This window comes from Mycetomoellerius zeteki, unplaced genomic scaffold, assembly GCF_001594055.1.
Source record: "Mycetomoellerius zeteki isolate Tzet28-1 unplaced genomic scaffold, Tzet1.0 scaffold297, whole genome shotgun sequence".
NCBI lineage: Eukaryota > Metazoa > Arthropoda > Insecta > Hymenoptera > Formicidae > Mycetomoellerius > Mycetomoellerius zeteki.
This window is the reverse complement of record NW_017257279.1, coordinates 422,195-441,276: the sequence shown is the minus strand read 5'-3', so window position 1 is coordinate 441,276 and position 19,082 is coordinate 422,195. Positions and strand designations below refer to the sequence as shown.

The 19,082-nt window shown below is 30.9% G+C and overlaps 2 protein-coding genes across 3 annotated transcripts in view; both read left to right on the top strand.

Moving 5' to 3' along the window:
• Positions 1-7,715, top strand: part of l(2)k09022 (HEAT repeat containing 1 homolog l(2)k09022) — a 9,549-nt gene extending 1,834 nt beyond the window's left edge. The window contains exons 4-10 of the mRNA XM_018450768.1: positions 351-714; positions 1,159-4,395; positions 4,552-5,229; positions 5,422-5,739; positions 5,842-6,290; positions 6,668-7,118; positions 7,517-7,715. Coding sequence (XP_018306270.1) covers positions 351-714; positions 1,159-4,395; positions 4,552-5,229; positions 5,422-5,739; positions 5,842-6,290; positions 6,668-7,118; positions 7,517-7,687 — 5,668 coding nt within the window. The 3' untranslated portion in view covers positions 7,688-7,715. The remainder of the gene's footprint in view (positions 1-350; positions 715-1,158; positions 4,396-4,551; positions 5,230-5,421; positions 5,740-5,841; positions 6,291-6,667; positions 7,119-7,516) is intronic.
• A 1,928-nt stretch (positions 7,716-9,643) lies between these two features.
• Positions 9,644-15,996, top strand: LOC108724412 (uncharacterized). Of its 2 annotated transcripts, XM_018450772.1 has the most exons (5): positions 9,644-10,716; positions 11,191-11,515; positions 12,813-12,959; positions 14,223-14,351; positions 15,858-15,996. In XM_018450772.1, exons 1-5 carry the CDS (start codon positions 9,978-9,980, stop codon positions 15,916-15,918), a joined length of 1,401 nt encoding a protein of 466 aa, XP_018306274.1. In that variant the 5' UTR covers positions 9,644-9,977; the 3' UTR covers positions 15,919-15,996. The 2 variants fall into 2 exon arrangements, with proteins under 2 accessions (XP_018306274.1, XP_018306275.1); XM_018450773.1 differs by lacking the exon at positions 14,223-14,351.
• The last annotated feature ends 3,086 nt before the right edge of the window (positions 15,997-19,082 follow it).

Sequence of the window (19,082 nt, the reverse complement as noted above, 5' to 3'; positions counted from 1 at the left end):
GAGAGAGAGAGAGAGAGAGAGAGAACATTACTTATGTATATAAATTTAAGAATATGGCTATCAAATTTTTATTATTATACTGTAATTGTACATTTTCATATGAAATATGAATTATCGATACAAGTTATAATTTAATTTTGTATTCCTTTATAATCTCCAATCAACTTTTTATAATAAAACTAGTATACATATGAACAATAATTCGTTATGATTAAAATGTCAAAAACAATAAATTCAAACGAAATAATAATTTTTTTTAACTTATTTATAATACTTTCTTATGCACATTCCATTAACACATAGCTATCCTTTAAGAAATTTATTAAAAATTTATTATTCTGTTCTTTAAGAGCCCTGCAATTGATAGACTTGTCAGATGAGAGCGATAAGTGGTATTGGTTAGTACCTATGCAGAAACGCGGTATACCTCTTTCTTCCACAATTCTTGTCAATCGTTTGATCTCGGATAAAGGATTCCTGAAGACGCTATGTATTCATGTGATATTTGCCACGAAGACTTATTCCGACAAAGCATCTTGTCTGACCACTTTGTATTCCTTTTACACTACAGCAGTGTTAGGAATGATTGAATTAATAACCATCACTGAGATTGAAGTAAACTATCTATTACCGACTCTCCTTCAAGGCTTGAGAAGTCCCATTCTTGATTTTGCTGCCAGCAGCTATATGATTATTGCAAAACTGATAACGAAGGTTCGTTCGTGTTTTAATTGTATTTTATTGTTTTTCAAATATTTCTATCTTAAAACTTAAATGAGTAAATTCAATATTAAGATAAGAATCTAAGAGTCATAAAATAAAAGGTAGAAAGGTGGCTTATATGAGACAGTTAATGGTGTGAATACAACAAATAATTACATATAAATATACACAAATAATTACATACAAGTATACACAAATTACATACGTTTTGATTTTGTTTTGGATCTTTTTGTATGCTTATTAGTAATATAAGCATGCAAGCTTTTTTACCTTTTATTAAATGAATAATTTCAATTTTGTAATACATTATAAAAACACAATTTTTTATATATTTTTCTATATTGTAAATCAATTCTATATTCGTAAAAATACTAAAATTATAATATTATATCGAAGTTTTAATTATGTATTGATATTTTGATATTAAATTTATAGGTAAAATTGAATGACGACACAATAGAGAAGTTGTTGTTGACAACGTTCAAAAATACACATATGAAACAGGAAGCTACTATTTTTCTACTCCATCTGTATCAATCTCAATTAACTGTTATACCGCAAAGTTTGATTCTTCAATTATCTGAACTACCTTGGTTTGTTACGACGATTGTCGCAACAAATCAGACTAATGTCTCAAAATTTATTCTACATTTTCTTCGAGCTGCTTGCCAACTTATCTCCGAGAGTAGTGTGCAAAACATGCTCAGCAATATGCTGGAGCACATTAGACTCGATGATGAGACAGTGGATGCTATTTTAGCTACATTAACATGCGACTTTAAGGATGAAACTTTAAGTACAGATATAAAGAGTTTTCTAATAAGATTTTATCAGACTTTTGAGCGCAGCTATCCAGAGAATTTTGATAGATATCTAAAAAAATTGATGAAGCAGAGCGAGTCTGATGAAAAATCTAAACAGGCGTTACATCTCCTTATTTCATTGTCTTGTGGTAATAAGGACACACACGAGTCCGTCGAGATTCTAAACAAACTGACGCACATCAACGCTGCACAACGAGTGATTGCTCTTGAAATTCTCGCTAAGAACAACATTAATGTGTCCGAGAGTTTTCACAGTATGATGACGAATACTCTTCAAGCTAGTACGAAGAAATTGATTAGTTTATTACCCACAGATACTTTGATGGATGAGTTAATGGTTTTGTTATCAACATGTCACACAGCATCGAGAAAAGTGTTAGCTAAACCAGCTCTGAAGATGCTTTTAGAACTTTGCGATGAAAGTGACGATACTAGCGTCTTTATCACAGCTTTACCATATTTGTTTCCAGCTACGGATACAGATGTAAAAATTGCTATGGACGTTCTCAATTCAAACTTTGCTAAGAATAATATGTATATGCAGAACGTGATGAAAGACATTAATAAAGACGTTAATAAACTTAATTTGAATGCCGAAACAATATCTTCTGCTGCTTTTCACAATATATTAAACCATACATTGCTACCGCCTACGGAGAGTATACTGAATTCTATGCGGCAACAAATGTCGCATGGCGATGCGGCGTTTTTATTCTTCAATATGATACTACTAGGATCAGTCTGCAGAGTACCCGTGGGCTCAATACCGGCTAAAACTGCACGGGACGTGATTGAGATAGCCACAGAGATGATCAAGATATATTCACGCGTTAAGCTACTTCGCAACTGTAACAATATTACCGGCAACAACATTCAAATGGCTCTAAAGCTCACATCTGAGGGAATCTTGCCACTTCAAGTAGGCACTTACGTTCTCGAAATGGTGCATAGACGGTTGAATATTAAGTCTGAATCAAAACTTGATTTCGACAACAATGCGGAACGAAGCAATCTGATTCTGCGACTCTTAGAGATGTTCATTGAGGGCATGGACAATAAAAGTTGGCGAAAACACTATTCCAGATGTCTACAAATCTTCTTTCAGCTTCATTTTGCCACAGTGAAGGATCTTATCTGCTTTCTTGCGCAGTTCTATGCAGAACCCATAAAAACAAAAACATCCTATCATTGTTTACAGATTTCCTTATTACTATTAAATCAGTGTAAATCCGTCCACTGGGCATTTGAAGATCAAGACTTTGTTACCAATTTGCTACTTTCGTTGGCAAGACGTAACAATGAATGCAGAAAAGTGGCGATAGATATTTTAAAAAAGCTAACACAGACTTTTAGTCTCGACACGGAACCATTCTTCGTGTTGCTGCAGAAATTAGCTACAAAGAGTGCAGAGATCTGCAATGATCCTGATGAACTTGCATTTAACTTCTACTTCTTCCTCTCTCCAGATCCACATGTTTCTCATCAAATAAAAGAATATAAGAAGTTGCAGCAGACTCAGAAATTATTATTTGACATGGTAACGCAGCAGAACGAAGAATCAAAAATTTCTCTGACTCAAAGATCACAACTCCTTGATATTCTGGTGAATGTTAATAGTACCGAAATCCTTCAGCAACTGTCTCCGATAGGTCTTCAGCTTGTACAAAAGCTAGTGGAAGATCCAAAAAATCAACCAGCTGGTAGTGCTTTGCGAAATATATTGGATCGTTTTACCATAAACACAATTGATGCCCTGAAGGACAACAAAGTGTGGTTGCTCTTCACAACATGCATTCAGGTACACGAACCCTGTGCAGTTTTAGAAAATGGTAATCGAATTTCGCCGAGCATCATGGTGCTAAAACGAATTGATATACTCTTCAATGCAATGTCTCACGATATCCAAGTGAGCATCCTGTCCAAAATCCTGGACGTGATGATTGATTGCGAGATGAACAACGTAGTTTCTGTCGCGGGTAAAACACTTCGCCGGTTGCACGTGGATGCGACGATCCTAATTTCAGAGTTAAAAGCAATGATGAGCAACCAAATTCAAGAGGAGGCGAGCTCAGAGATAAAGTCAAGTGAAAGAAAACGGAAAAAGCGGCAGAGTCAAACTCAGTTGGCGCATCCGGCGATGATTCACAGTCGGGCGTGGAAGCGCGGTGTCATCTTGTTGGAGTTTGCAGAGCATGCCGACAACATTAAAAATGAGGAACTGCTTTACGGTGTATTGTTTGATTTATTAAACGTTTGTCTGAGTCTGGAGGAGCAGAGCCCAATCGAATACACGAATCAGCTACTTCTCTCAACAATCTTTTGGATGATGAAGAAGAAACTGCCAGTGCGTGACGCTGACTTGCAAATTTCGCTTATTGTCAAGTGCATCAGAACGTCGCGCAATCCGCAGACGCATCATCACGCACTGCTGGTGCTGGTCGAGTTTTTGAGGAATATGAATGTTCATCATGCTCTTTTTAATCTCATGCCAATTTTCACATTTATGGGCAGCACGATGGTGCGGCAGGACGACGCTTATTCCATACAAATCATCTCCAAGACTCTGGAAACGGTGGTACCAATCATAAACGCAACCGACAATGCTACACATGCTTGCGAATTGCTGAGGACCTTTATTGTCTCGTTGCCTCACATTCCGGAGCACAGGCGGATGCCACTCTTTGTCAAGTTGTTGCAGCTTCTCGACAATCATCTGCATTTGTATTATCTGCTGACTTTCGAGAGCTACGTTATGAAGATAGCGAGCCAGAAAATCGAACATCCTACGCAGTGGTTAGATTTTGCTCTTCAGGTGTCTCAAGAATTTCCGCCGTATCGATTGCTTCAGGTCAGTTCTCGATAATCATTTCTATTTAGGATTTAGCTATATAACAATTTTTTATAAAATTTTAATACAATATTTTAATGTGATTTTTTCAAAAAGATAATTCTGTTTTTTTATTATCCAGAGATATAACAAAAACTTTCCTGATTTTCGTTTCAGATTTGCACGAAGGTGGTCCAGTTCATCAAGCTCTTGCCAATTGATATCGAGGAAGAACAGGGCAGAAGGGAGGCGATGAAATTTCAATACAAAAATATTTATGACGTGACTAAGTCCACGCCAAAAAGCCTTCGGCACTATAAGATAACGGCTGTGCAATTTCTCAGTAACCTGTTATCGTCCGAGGATTTTATCAATCGCGTAGCTGTGCTAAATCAGGACGAGACAGACAATATAAATAAGCACTGCGATCATCTGGCGATCGAGTTGATTATGTTGATTCAGATCATCTCGAAGATCGCTGATCAGCATCAGAACAGACCAAGTGCCAAGTATTGGAAAGTGTTACTACATCATTTGTATGATGTGCTGGATTTAGTGAACAATCTATTACCAAATACCCTGTTCCTTCAAAGTATCAAGAATCTTCTAAAACACGAAGTGTTACTAGTAAAGAAGAAAGCTTTGGAATTGTTGAACGCAAGACTGCTTCAGAAGAAATTTGGTGAGGATATTCACGAAGAGCTTCTGAGTTTAATTAAACCTTTGACAGACTTCTTCAACGTTGAAATAAAGGTTGAAAATCAGGAACAAGAGATTGTACAACAGACAGTATTGATATCTTTGAAACTGTTGACGAAATTACTGGCCATTGACCGTCCTGCTATTTTTAGACCAGTACGCACATTTGATTAAATAAATTTTTATTTAATATTTTATATAATATTTAATATTTCTAAGAAAATATTTTGGTAATTTATTTAATAATATATATTAATAAAATGCAATTATAAATATAAATATATAATGCTATAAGTATAATATAATTATATAATTATTAACGTTATGTATACTAATGATTATTCACAGATTTTGGATATAACGACGGAATTGTTGGAATCCAAAAATGGTCCGGTATTAGCCAATGCAGCGTTGTGTGTAGCAGAATTATGCAGTTCAATGCGAACCCACGCTCTGTATTCGCTGAATAAATTTGTGCCTGCAATTTTGAAGTTGTTAAAAACCCATTGCTATCAAAATGTGCCGGATGTTATAGTCATCAGCATTGTCAGTGCATTGCAGAAGATAGTGGAATCTTTGGGAAATTTCCTGTCGCTCTACTTGGATCAACTCTTGTATGAATTGACAATGCTCAGCTCTCAGTATACCAACACGGATCATCCTAAGGTATTCGTTTAATGTTTTGCCTGCCAAGAATTATGATATCTATTACAGAAATTTCGTTGGTTCTTTTGAAGCTTAATTGTTTTTTTGTTAATGTTTTGACAGGCTAGTATCGTTATTTCGCGTCTGAAGGCAACAACGCAGAAATTATCCAGTTGTATACCTCTGCGAGTGCTGCTGCCAGCTGTTAACGGAACTTATCAATTGCTATTAGACAAAAAATCTTATATATGTATACCATCGTTGATGAGCGTGCTAGCAGAGTCCTTTGACAGTATGCCTCCAACAGAACTGAAGGTGGAAGTCGACAATCTCGCCAATTTCTTCCTCCAAGTTCTTCAATTCCGTGAAAGAATCGAAGATAATATGGAAACGCAAGACGACCAACAAATTACATTAAAAGACATCGTCGCGGTTGAGGAAAGCGCTAGCAAGGCATTGGTAGCATTACTCTTGAAATTGAGCGAAGTAACGTTTAGACCATTCTATGATAAACTTTATGGATGGGCAGCGAATGATACACAGCACAAACAGCGGAATATAACGTTCTACAGGTATCAACAATATAAAATCAATAAAAATTAAATCGTATTAAATTATAGATCTTTTTCAAAGGAATTATAGTTTCTGCTAATCGCGTGGAATTAAATATTTAAATTAATCAATACTTATATCGTTTATTATATATTATCTTTTATTAATAATAAAATTAAGATTCTTGGTTTTACGTAATTGAGATAAATGTGAATTTAATTTTATAGATTAATTACAAGTAGTTTGAAATGCTTTAAAATATATACGGTTTTTCTTTAACACGATAAATTGGAAATTTATCTTAATTTGTTTAACAGTAGTAGATTAACGAAAAATAATACATCTCAGATATCCATCAGTTCTTACAAAATTTGCGACTTTTAATTTCTCTGTTTAGATTATCGGCAAATATAGCAGAATGTTTGAAGTCCCTGTTCGTTCTGTTCGCTGGACTTTTTTTGAAGCATGCGGCATCGTTACTGAGCAGCAACAACATGTTCGTAACGGACACCCCGCAGGAATTGACGCTTCCTGATGAATCCAGTAGAATTGAGCTAGTAGAGGCAATTCTGTTGACACTTTATCGGGTATTCAGTTATGATGTGCATAACGTCGTCGTTGAAGACCGATATGAAATTCTCATGCAACCGATAGTGGATCAGGTGGAAAACACAATGGGGACAAGAGAAGAATATGAGATTCGAGCTAGTCAGCTCATTGTACCTTGCGTAGCTTCTTTCGCTAGCGCCATTTCCGATGATTCATTGCACAAACAATTGGTCTATCAAACGTTGCTGAAGACGAGGCATGCAAAGTCATTCGTCAGAAGCACAGCTTTGAATGCATTGGTAAGATCAAATATAGTGAATAAGTTTAATTTATATGTATAATATAAAAGTTATTACGTAGTGAAGTTTTTATTTTTATTGCTTTAAAATTTAGTAAGATATACTTGTTTGGAATCCTTTTTTTTAACTCCATTTAAAACAAATTATGCTAATTCATAAAGAATTTAGATAATAAATTATTATTATTATAAACGAATAAAAAATTCAATTTATTCAAATAAAATTTAGTAAAGCAATTATTTTTTATTGTAAACTGTTTATACTGCTTATATGTATATCTACACATGATCATAATTTGCACAGAAATCAAACTTATTCCACTGTTGTTTTTTTTATTATATTTCTCATTTAAATTATCTTTGTTTATTTTTTAATAATTACTTGCTATTACGATCTAGGTGGAAATCGCGAGAAAACTTGGCGAGGATTTTATGCCATTATTGCCAGAAACTGTACCATTCCTGGCGGAGATGTTGGAAGACGAAGACGAAGCTACAGAGAAGTGTGCGCAGAATGCTGTTCGAACTTTAGAAGAAATTTTAGGAGAACCTTTGCAGAAATATTTTTAAACATCTCCAATGTGAATTTACAGACTTTAGCCTGTAAATATGTAAATATGTAAATATATTATACAGAGTAAATCTGAATAAATCACAATTTGATAAAGAAGGTTCTTTTAGTTTTTAAAAGGTTCGTGAATGTTTGATTAATAAGTTTGTTTAAGAATTGACCTATTGGAAATCAGATTTGAAACAAAAACTTTGACAACGCTATTACATTGTTTTATTTTTAACTTATTTGCAATCTTATACAAGTTGCACCTAATGTTTATCACGAGTTCGTCATCAATTTCACTTAATTTGGTAATTCGCTGAAACGTTCATATGTATTAAATTAAAAAAAATTTATATGTAACACAAAAAGTCGTATTATATATTATATATACGCTAAAAAAATGCGTTGTGCTCTCAGTTGGTTATTATACTACATGAATATTATTTTAAATATCGAGAACCTTTGAAAATAATTTTTTTATTTTGTGTATCAAGTTTATCTATGATTATAAGTATGTATTATTCAAGTATCTATATCGACATGTGTGTATTGATCGTTTAATTCTTGAGCTTATTACGTTTCTTATGTCATGAGCATATTTTCATTATTCTGTACTATAATGCAAGAAAATAATGTGTTCTATGTTCAAGATTGTAGACAAAAGTTGAAAACAGGTCGACATTTTTACAGCGCATTTTATAGTAGCGTAGTATTATCTGGAGATACGGTAGTGTCTCGTATTATATACGCTAAAAAAACTGCATTGTGCTCTCAGTTGGTTATCATATTACATGAATATTATTTGAAATACCGAGAACCTTTGAAAATAATTTTTTATATTTTGTGTATCAAGTATGTTTATCTAAGATTATAAATATGTATATCGACATGTGTGTATTGATCGTGTAATTCTTGAGCTTATTACGTTTCTTATGTCATGAGCATATTTTCATTATTCTGTACTGTAATATAAGAAAATAATATGTTTTCTATGTTCAAGATTGTAGATAAAAGTTAAAAATAGGTCAATATTTTTATAGCAACATTTTATAGTAGCATAGTCAAAACTCTTCTTTCAAACCTGACTTCTATACCCCAATTTTTAAAAAGATTCTCTTTCTCTCTCTCATTAAACCGTACGTTTATGAATCTTTAAAGGATTAAAAACAAAGAAAATTTCCTTACTGTGTCAGTGTCTTTCAGGTTTATTCTTATGTTTTTTTAATTTTGGTATTTTCTATTTATAATTATTTTGGTATTTCGTATACAACTGTCATAACAATTTTACATAACTAGGAATAAAAATTTAACTATTTAAATTTTTTTTTAAGTATCTTTATCAATTATTTAATATTGATATTTGTAAAAAGTGTTTAATAATTTATTTAATTTTCTTAGAAGTATTATTTTACTTCATTATTATTATTACATATGTACTCTTAAAAGAATACGTCCTACTGAAAAAAATCACGTCACAAAGTTACATAACGAAATCATGTAATTGAAAAAACACATCATTATATATGTGACTTTTCAAATTATATGATTTAAAAAAATTACGTATACTGATTTGAAACAATCCGTTGTTTGATTTACTTGTCTTAATTATATACGATTTCGTTATGTAACTTTATGACGTGATCTTTTTTCAGCAGAGCAGTAATGTATAGGTATTACAGATTTTTGTAGTGAATAATGGAATGCGGTTACGAGTGTCAGAGGAAACTTCGCTAATTACTAATAGCTCTGTTCGACTTGCTTACACTTTTTTACACTTAAAATGAGATAGATATATGTTTGGCGCTGAAAAGAGAGAAAGCGAAGATGCTGAGTGTAAAAAGTGTAAGCAAGTCGAACAGAACAAATATGCATTTAAAGCGCATGCGCAGGCACGCTCATGGACGCACTCATCAGGTGAGAGGAGTATATTCTGTTTCACGCATAATGTGCATGATATATCATTTTATCCTTCTTCAATGTCGGCGAACAACAAGGATAAAATGATTCACCACGCTCGTGCATGAAACGGGCCGTAGTAACCAACAGTAACCAACACACTCGAAGACTAATGAGCAAACAAATGACTCTTTCAAGGATATTACATATTGTTATTAGCGTATCAATGTGTACAAATAATTGTATTCCGATAAGTGTACATAATATGGTACATGATATGTACTAAAGTGTACATAATATGGTACTTGAAGTTTCGACTTGTTAAGTATGTATTAAAAGTCATACCGCAGTAGGCTAAAATAATAATAAAAAAGATATAAGTTCATCAATCATTGGGAGAAGTTAGCCATGGAAAATACAAACAATACCGAATGTAAAATGAAACTACTTTGCAAGCTACCAAAAGGATTAGGTACAAATGGAAATCTTAATGAGAACTGGCACAAGGTTAGGCAAAGTTTCGACATTTTTTTAAAAGTGACAAACAATATTATAAAATCGGATGAAGTTAAAATCGCTGTATTATTAAATATTGTTGGCAAAGATGGTATTGAATTATACAATAAATTTAATCTCCAAGAAGCAGAGAAGAAGGACTTGACAAAAGTGTTACAATGTTTTGAAGAGCATTGCAATCCTAAGAAAAATATTGTACATGAAACATATAAGTTTTTTAACAGAATACAACAAGAAGGTGAAGCATTTGAGAGCTTTTTAGCAGATATAAAGAAGCTGAGTCAAATGTGTGAATTTGGTACAATGACTAACAGAATGATTCGAGACAAAATTGTGTCCGGAATAAGAGACAAAGCATTACAGGATAAACTTTTAAAAATGGAAGATCTTAATTTGCAAAAGGCAATTAATTACTGTAGAGCTGCTGAGATTCGAGAAAGAAGCCTACAAGAAGGCAAATCAAAGAAATATGGTCTAAGAAAGAAGGTAACACAGAAGTCCAATAAAGTCAGAAGTAGGAAGACGACACAAATATCCAACTGCAGTGTCTGTAACACAAAACATGGTCCAAACAAATGCTTGGCTTATGGGAAAAATCATAAGGAGTGCAGTAAACTAAATTATTTACCTGGTAAAAAATTTTTCACATATAACAATATTTATATATATGAAATCATATAAAAATATATTTATTTAAAATATAATCAAACTTTTATAATTTCATTCTGAAAAGAAAAAGATAAATTTATTATAATTTATTATTTTACGTTAGTATATAATAATCACAAAGTGTTTTTTTTTAATTAATAATTTTAAAATGATATTAATTTTTGCTACATGTTGATTTTTGTTTTCTAATTCTCGTATGTAGGCATTACGTACTGTATAAATTTAATATAAATAATCGATTAATAAGTAATACAGCTGGATTATTTGATAGATAGTTTCAAACAATATATCAATTATTTACATTTATTCTGAATAATAATCATACTTTTGTTTATGACTCTGAACAGTATTTGCAATAATTTTTTCTATATATATCTTTTATAAGTTAATATTGTTAATAACTAATATTTTATAATACAAAACATTATAATAACAGAGGAAGAAGAAGAAGATGACGAACGGATTCCAGTTCGACGCTGGATACGTAAAAATTACACAAAATTAACCACAAATAAAGCACAATGCAATCATTGTTCTGAAGTATTTAGTTATAAATACGTACCTGAATTACCTTGTCACTTGAGGTTGGTCCATCCAGACAAATTAACAGAAAAGGAGAAGGAAGATCGTAAAATTAGTTGGATATGGGATTACTTCACACCAGGAAATAATACGAGTGCTATATGCAACATTTGTAATAAAACATATAATATAGTATCAACGACCAGATGTTTAAATTTACACTTAAAGCGCGTTCATAGGTAAGTACTCACACAGTATATTCAAAAATTAGATAAAATACTGAAGAATGTAAAATTGATAGTAATAGAACAATCGATAGCTAGGGAAAATGTATATGTGTTTAACAAGGTACTTATCGATATAAGTTTTAAATTGAGTTTCCGGCCAGTGACATTTTGTACTCTGATTTATAAAATAAAAGTCTGATGAAATTTTAATCATTATCGAGTGTTAGTACAAGATGTAGGTAACGAAATCTTGTCTAACGCCTGATTAAAATTTTATCAAACCTTTTTGTAAGTAATGTTAATGCCAGTCATACTGTAACTTTCAAGCCTTATAACTTAAAAAGTATAGAAAAAAAAACTTCATTATAGTGTTTTGAAAAGCTGTCAAAGTAAGCTATAAGAATGAAATATATGGGGTTTCATTTAAGAAATTGATAGTGACTTTCACGTGACCTTCAAACAACTTTCCAAAGTCAAACCAATGACACCATCTTATGTCCCTTTCAAACCATACAACTTTTATCTAAAACATTTTTTTCTAAAATTACAAACAAAAAAAATTTGGGGAGGTGATCGTTTAAAAAATGCAATATCCTGTATACATATATGTACATATACCTGCACAAAAAGAATACTTGATATTTAAAATTGTTATTATAATAACACTTTATTAGGCACAATTATCAATGTGTGATACAAAATTTTAATTTATTATTGAAATTATTCTGTTATACAAGAGCATTGTTAAGTAAAAATATAAAATTTCATTTTAACTTTTATTTCAACTAAATTTACACACGAAACTAATTAGTTTACTAGCGTAATTAATTTAGAAATCGTACGACTCACGCTTTCAATATTCTATTTATAATTAATTTTTGTCTCATTTCTAATCTGTTTTAAACACTTCACGATCATTATATATATAATTTACATCTATAAATATGAAACTAAATTTTGGATTGTTTCAAATTAATAGTTTGGGCAAATTAAATCTTGGTATACAACAAAAACTTTCTTCCAATACTTTGTAATTAATAAATAATTTATTTTCTATTATATTCATAAGATATAATAAATTAATTATTTTAAAATAATAAATACAAAGACACATACATAAAATATCAATATTCTGAATGTTTTTATTTCGAAAGAAATTTTTTAAAGTGGCTTAAATCTAGCCGTCTAAACTCTATGGATACTTTTTGGTTCAAAAAAGACAGTTTTTACCTTATAACGGAATAGTATGCATGATTAAAACTAATTTACATTTCCCCGTCGCATTTCTTTAATCATTCCATAAATTTAGGGAAATCGCTGCAAAGTTTGCGGATGATATGAGCAATGATACAAACAGAGATACGACTACAAAAAAAGTAGAATCTCAAGAGGACTTAGCAGCTCCATCTAATAATTTGAATGGAAACACAGAAGAAACAGAATGTTCTCTTAGCAAGTAATTATTTATTTTGCATTTATCAATACATATAAATAAGTCTTATGAAGTAAGTATTACCTTTTTCAATACATACGAGGGTTATCCAGAAAGTTAATAAGTTCCGATGGCCTATTAAAAGAAAACAAGTATATGTACATTTACAGAAAATTTTTATTGTTTTTTAAAGTACACACCTTACACTATTTTTCTACACAGCTGTCGCCGTTGTTGATGACACACTTATTATTAGCGGGACACCAGGCGTTGTGTTCTTTCATCATAGAAAGTTGCCAGGCAATCTGTAAGGCAAATTATTAGTGACAGTTTCTTTGATCTCGTCGTCATCATGAAATCGCCGGTCAGTAAGCAATTTCAAATTAATTTTCTCTTCAAGTGTACGCATCAAATCGCCAGAGACGGTCACCCGCTCCGTTCATCGTCGTGAACATTTTCGCATTCTTCTGAATTGAAAAGTCGCATTCATCCGTACTAATGAATCACTCATTGCATGTTCTCTATATATTTTCTAAATTTGACGGTGAATTTCAGCCTCATTAATGTTCTCATATTTAAGATATGGATCACAGACCGTATTCCACAAGCGGCGGGCGATTTGTTTAAACATTAAAACACATACTACAATGCGCATGCACTGAACCAATAATTGAAAATCACGTCAATCCTTTACCAACGAATTAACAAATTCGTTACCTATGCGGACCATCGCACCGTTGCGGCAAAATTTGAAAACGAAACTTACTTTCTGGATAGCTTTCGTATATATAACCTGCAGGGTAATCATTAGGATTGTATTGAAAATAAATCGTTATATTTTTTCTCCTTTATTTTGATGATTATTTTTCTGATTAGAGTCGGGTATTTGAGACTTGTCAATTGTATGAATGTTAACATGAACGCATTAATCATCAATTGATGCAAAGAAAACACAACTGATTTTAAAAAAGTTATGTAATTTATACATTTCGTTTTGAAAAGCAACAATATATTATCTCTGTACAATTGATTCATTTTATTATCCTGTGTGTAAAAATTCATAGTCATAGTTCTAAAAAATTAAATAGTTTATTCTAGATGTTTTATACTTTATGTAAATTTACCAAAATAAAGTATAAAATATCTCGTAAACTATTGATTTTTTGATATTTTTAAGTACTTTTGAGTACAGAATAATTAGAGGAATCATATTATGAAAAATTTATGTAAGTCTATTCTATTTAAAATAATGGAGATCATCTTCATATCTTTTCACAATAAATATAGGAAAATCATTGCAAGGCAAACGGACATGAGCAACGATACCAGCAAGAACATAATTATAATTAGAGTAAAACCTGAAGCAGGCTCTACAGCTTCATCTGAAAACACAGAAGGAACAAGAGTTTGTAAAGAGTAATTATTCGCTTTACATTTATCGTACAATAACTGAAAATTAATCTTATGAATTAAGCATCGCCTTTTTAAATGTATATTCTCTCTAAAACATTTAGGATGAATATTACTCTGAAGAGTGAAATCTTACTACTAAGGATTGAAAATTGAGCTACACTTTTAGAAGACTGGTTCATTTTTTATTCTTTAAAGTGAGATTCCACTCCAAAGAATTAGAAAGTAATCTACAGGGTAATCATTAGGGTCAAAAGTAAATTGTTACATTTTTTCTGCTCCTACGCTTTTGACAATCATTTTTCTGATTAGAATCAGGTATTTGAGACTCGTTAATTTCATAAGTGTTAGCATGAACGCATTATGCTTGGTCCACCTTATTTTAAGAGGCCCTAAGCCGTACAGCCGTAAGAAATTAACCAACTACAGTGGATTATTTTCCTCATATTCAACTGTGATTGATCAATGTCTTAATGCTTTACAGCTTACAGCCTCTTAAAGCAAGATTGTGGACCTGGCCTTAGCCTTAGCTTTACATCAACTGATGTAAAGAAAATATATATAGATGATTTAGAAAATAAATTATGCAATTTACATATTGTATAATATTTAAAAGGCAATGTATTTACACCATCTTTACACCAATATCTTTACACCAATTTATCTCATTATTTTGTACATAAAAATATTAAAGTACAATTACAAAAAATAAATAACTTATTCTAGATATTTTATGTCAAATTTGTCAGAATAAAATACAAAACATCTAATAAACTATTGATTTTTTGATATCTTTTAGTGCTTTTATGTGCAGAATAATTAGAAGAATCATATTATGTGAAAAATTATATAATTCCATTAGAAAAAATGAAGGTGGCCTTATTCATAAAAAAGTTGTGTAATTCCATATAGAAAAAATGGAAGCGACCTTGGCAATCTGCAAAAAAATCAATGTGACCAAAGTACAAGCCTTCTATTTTTATGAACAGAATAATGAGGTGAATCTATCGGTATAAAGAAAATACATAGCTGCTTATTTAAAAAATTACTCATTTTGCCTACGTATTTTTTTTTAAACTATATATTTTCTTTACATCAATTGATCATCAAGGGCATTGTATATTACATATGATAAAAGCACATTAAATTGAATATTCTGTACGCTTTTTTCTTTTTTACTTTTTTTATTTTTAACATTTTAGAAAATAGGTTTTACATTTATGCATTTACGATTGAATTAAAGCTGAACATTATTCGATTTATATATAATATAACATAGCATAATATATATTTTATTTCCCAACAGTAAATACAACGATTAGTTTTACTTATGCAACACATTAACAAGCTATAAATATAAATATTAAATTTAAATATTAGTAACACTTTTACTAATCATTTAAATTCATTGAAAATAACATGTTTCGTTTATTAATACGCTAATATAATTGTAACATTAAATACTAATAACTATCACTTTCTATTTTTTAAAGTCACTGTATATGAATATAGATCCCCGCCAAGCACTTCAAGATCATCGGAACAAATGGACCAAATGGACTGCTCTACCTAATAGTTCTAATACTCGTACTGATGTGGCAGAAATCTAAAATTCATAATGTTTTCTTTGAACCTTGCGAAGTAAACCCTGACGTCCATACTAAAAAATAATTATGTTATATACAATTATTATTGTTTTTTGTATATTAATTATCACATTGATAATTTATAAACTAGTTGGACATACATATATTTAAACTTTTTCTTAGTTTTATAAATCTTATATAACTAATATAAGATGTAATATTATATAAGATGTGTGTTATATATTACGGCTTTTTTCGTATTTTCAGAAATACTATATATAAAGACTGATTCATTAAGTTAAGATAATACTTTGTCATTTATTTGAAAGTTAATGTATACAAGTGAACAATAACTTAAGAAAATTAAAATTGTAAAACGAAATGCATCAAGTATATTTTGTGTTCTCTTTAAAAACAATTAAAATGGTAAAAGTTCCGATTAGGGGATTCCTCCCCAATGACTTTAACCTTGACATATATTGTCAAAGTCATGACCCTGAGTAACCTCCAACAGGTTTTAGTCATCGCTCGTTCTTTGTTAAAAAGTTATTAACAGTTAAAGTTAGTAATTCTTTAACTGCTTTACATAGCTTAGATAACTCTGACCTTCGAAGTAAAACTTTTTTTGTTAATAACTTTTTAACGAAGGACGAGCGACGGCTAAAACCTGTTGGAGGTTACTCAGAGTCATGACCTTGACAATATATGTCAAGGTCAAGGTCATTGGGAGGGGGTCCCCTAATTGGAACTTTTACCATTAAAATTTATAAATGTAAGGTCATCATGTAAAAAATAAGTAAAAACAGTACATTAAATAAGTACAACTACATATGCATTGATTACCAAATAATTATATTAAGTTCAAATAAATTAATGTAATGTTTGTTGTGTAATATAAATATGTTTCAAATAAATAGATATATTAAATAATTTCATCAAATTCAATTAAATTAGGAATCTTTATGGTAATGTTAATATTAATTGCTAATAAATGTTAGAAGAAGAATCTGTATTTTTCTCAATGTGCCGTCAACTTAACTAAAACATAGAACTAAATAATTTAGCTCAAGAAGATATATTAATTTCAATTCAAATTTAATAGTTATCATAATTTACTGTTTAGTTTATTATTTACTACGTGCATACAATAATAAATGGTGTTTATTTTGAAACTAAAAGAAAGAATTGATTTTGACACATATTGAAGTTAAAAATAATAAAATGTTAATAATTTAAGGAATTTTTTTTGGTAATTGTAACTTTGATATCTGAAGATGTTACTCAATTGATGTTTTATAATAAGGTCTTAATTTTTTACGTATCCATTTGATAGAATTTATGCGAGCTGTCATAAATGATTTAAAACTATCGTTTGTTAAATTATCTGTTACGATTCAATTTTACAACGTATATTGTAAATAGAGGTATAGAGCAAAGAGAGGTAAAATTTGGAATGGGACTTTTTCACACAAGATATAATTTTGTTTACCTGGTGTGTCCTATATACAAAAAAGAGACGATCAACGCTTAAGGGGAGATTCTTGAGATCATTTTGAGACGAAAATTCTAATACTAAAATGTTGAGGCTATAATAACTTTTGAATTATAAGCGTTTAAAATTAACGAATCATATCGTCTAAAGTTGACGCGCTCAGGAGCGGCACAACGCAAAGTACTAAACGCGAAAGCTGACTTATCGGAAATTGTTTTGCATATCTGCGCGCAACTTCACAACTTTCTTTACGCGTGAAATTAGCCTCTTTATCATATTAAGTAATAAGAAATATCATTGAATATATTTTATTTTTTCGTTTAGTGAATACAACATGGACTATACTAACCAAGAACATTGCGATATGTTTCTCATTTATGGCGCAAGCAAGTCAGAATGCACACGAAGCTGCGCGCAGATATGTAGAACAATTTCCGAATCGTAGATCTCCAAGACCGAGTGTTTTTCTTAATCTGATAAATAGAGCCCGTACGTCAGGATTATTTGCACCAATAAGGAGAAATGTCGTGGGTCGTTATTTTTATGTCCGTAATGTACATAATGAAGAAGCAGTACTATCCACTATAGAGGAAGACTCTTCAACGAGTATTCGTCAAATTAGTCGTACACTTGGAATGATGAAATCAACAGTTCACAATATATTAAAGGAAAACCAATTACATGCATATCACTACACAAAAGTACAACATTTGATGCCGCAGGATTATGCACAAAGAAGAAATTTTTGTGAGTGGATGCTGCAACAAGAAGAGCAACAACCCGGAATAATGCGAACTGTAATGTTCACCGATGAATGCTTATTTACTCGTAAAGATTTTTTTAATGTTCATAATTATCATGTATGGTCTCAGGATAATCCTCACGAGTACATGATTCACAACTTCCAACATAGATTCAAAATTAATTTATGGGCTGGAATTTTAGATAAATTGTACAAATAATTACAATTGTTCATAATTAATGACTTTATAATATTCATATAAGTTCCTAGTTTCTTCAAATTATTTTAATAAAATGTTTAAAGTGTATTTGAACAATGCATTTGTAGAAATATCAATAGAATAAAATCTTATATTCATATATGTAATCTCCTAAAATCAATATTGACAAAAGAAGTGATAAGTTTTCGCGTTTAATACTTTGCCTTGTGCCGTTCCTGAGCGCGCCAACTTTAAACGGTATGATTCGTTAATTTTAAACGCTTATAATTCAAAAGTTATTATAGCCTCAACATTTTGGTATTAGAATTTTCGTCTCAAAATGATCTCAAGAATCTCCCCTTAAACGTTGTTCTTCTCTTTCCAGGACACCCTGTATATTGAATAAAAGTATAAGATTGTAATAGAACGTATCCAATAGAATAATTGAACAATCACGTATTCAATCTATCGCAAATTACACAAATGTTTAAATAATGCCATATAATATCTAAATCATTTCTCATTTAACTGCGTTTATATATTTTTCATTGTTATTTCATATATTTTTATTTTATAATTTCTTTTACATTAATTGTTTCCAATTTAACACAACCATTTTCATTAAGTATAATGAAAGCATTATATTATTTTCGGTTGAATAACACATTTTGAACTTTGTGGTGATTTTAATACAAGTATATAATCCATAACAGACCTT

Coding starts and splice junctions, on each gene's coding strand:
- LOC108724412 (XM_018450772.1), top strand. CDS start 9,978: ATGGAAAATACAAACAATACCGAATGTAAAATGAAACTACTTTGCAAG. Junction 11,516..12,812: donor CACTTAAAGCGCGTTCATAG/GTAAGTACTCAC, acceptor CCATAAATTTAG/GGAAATCGCTGCAAAGTTTG. Junction 14,352..15,857: donor GGAACAAGAGTTTGTAAAGA/GTAATTATTCGC, acceptor ATATGAATATAG/ATCCCCGCCAAGCACTTCAA.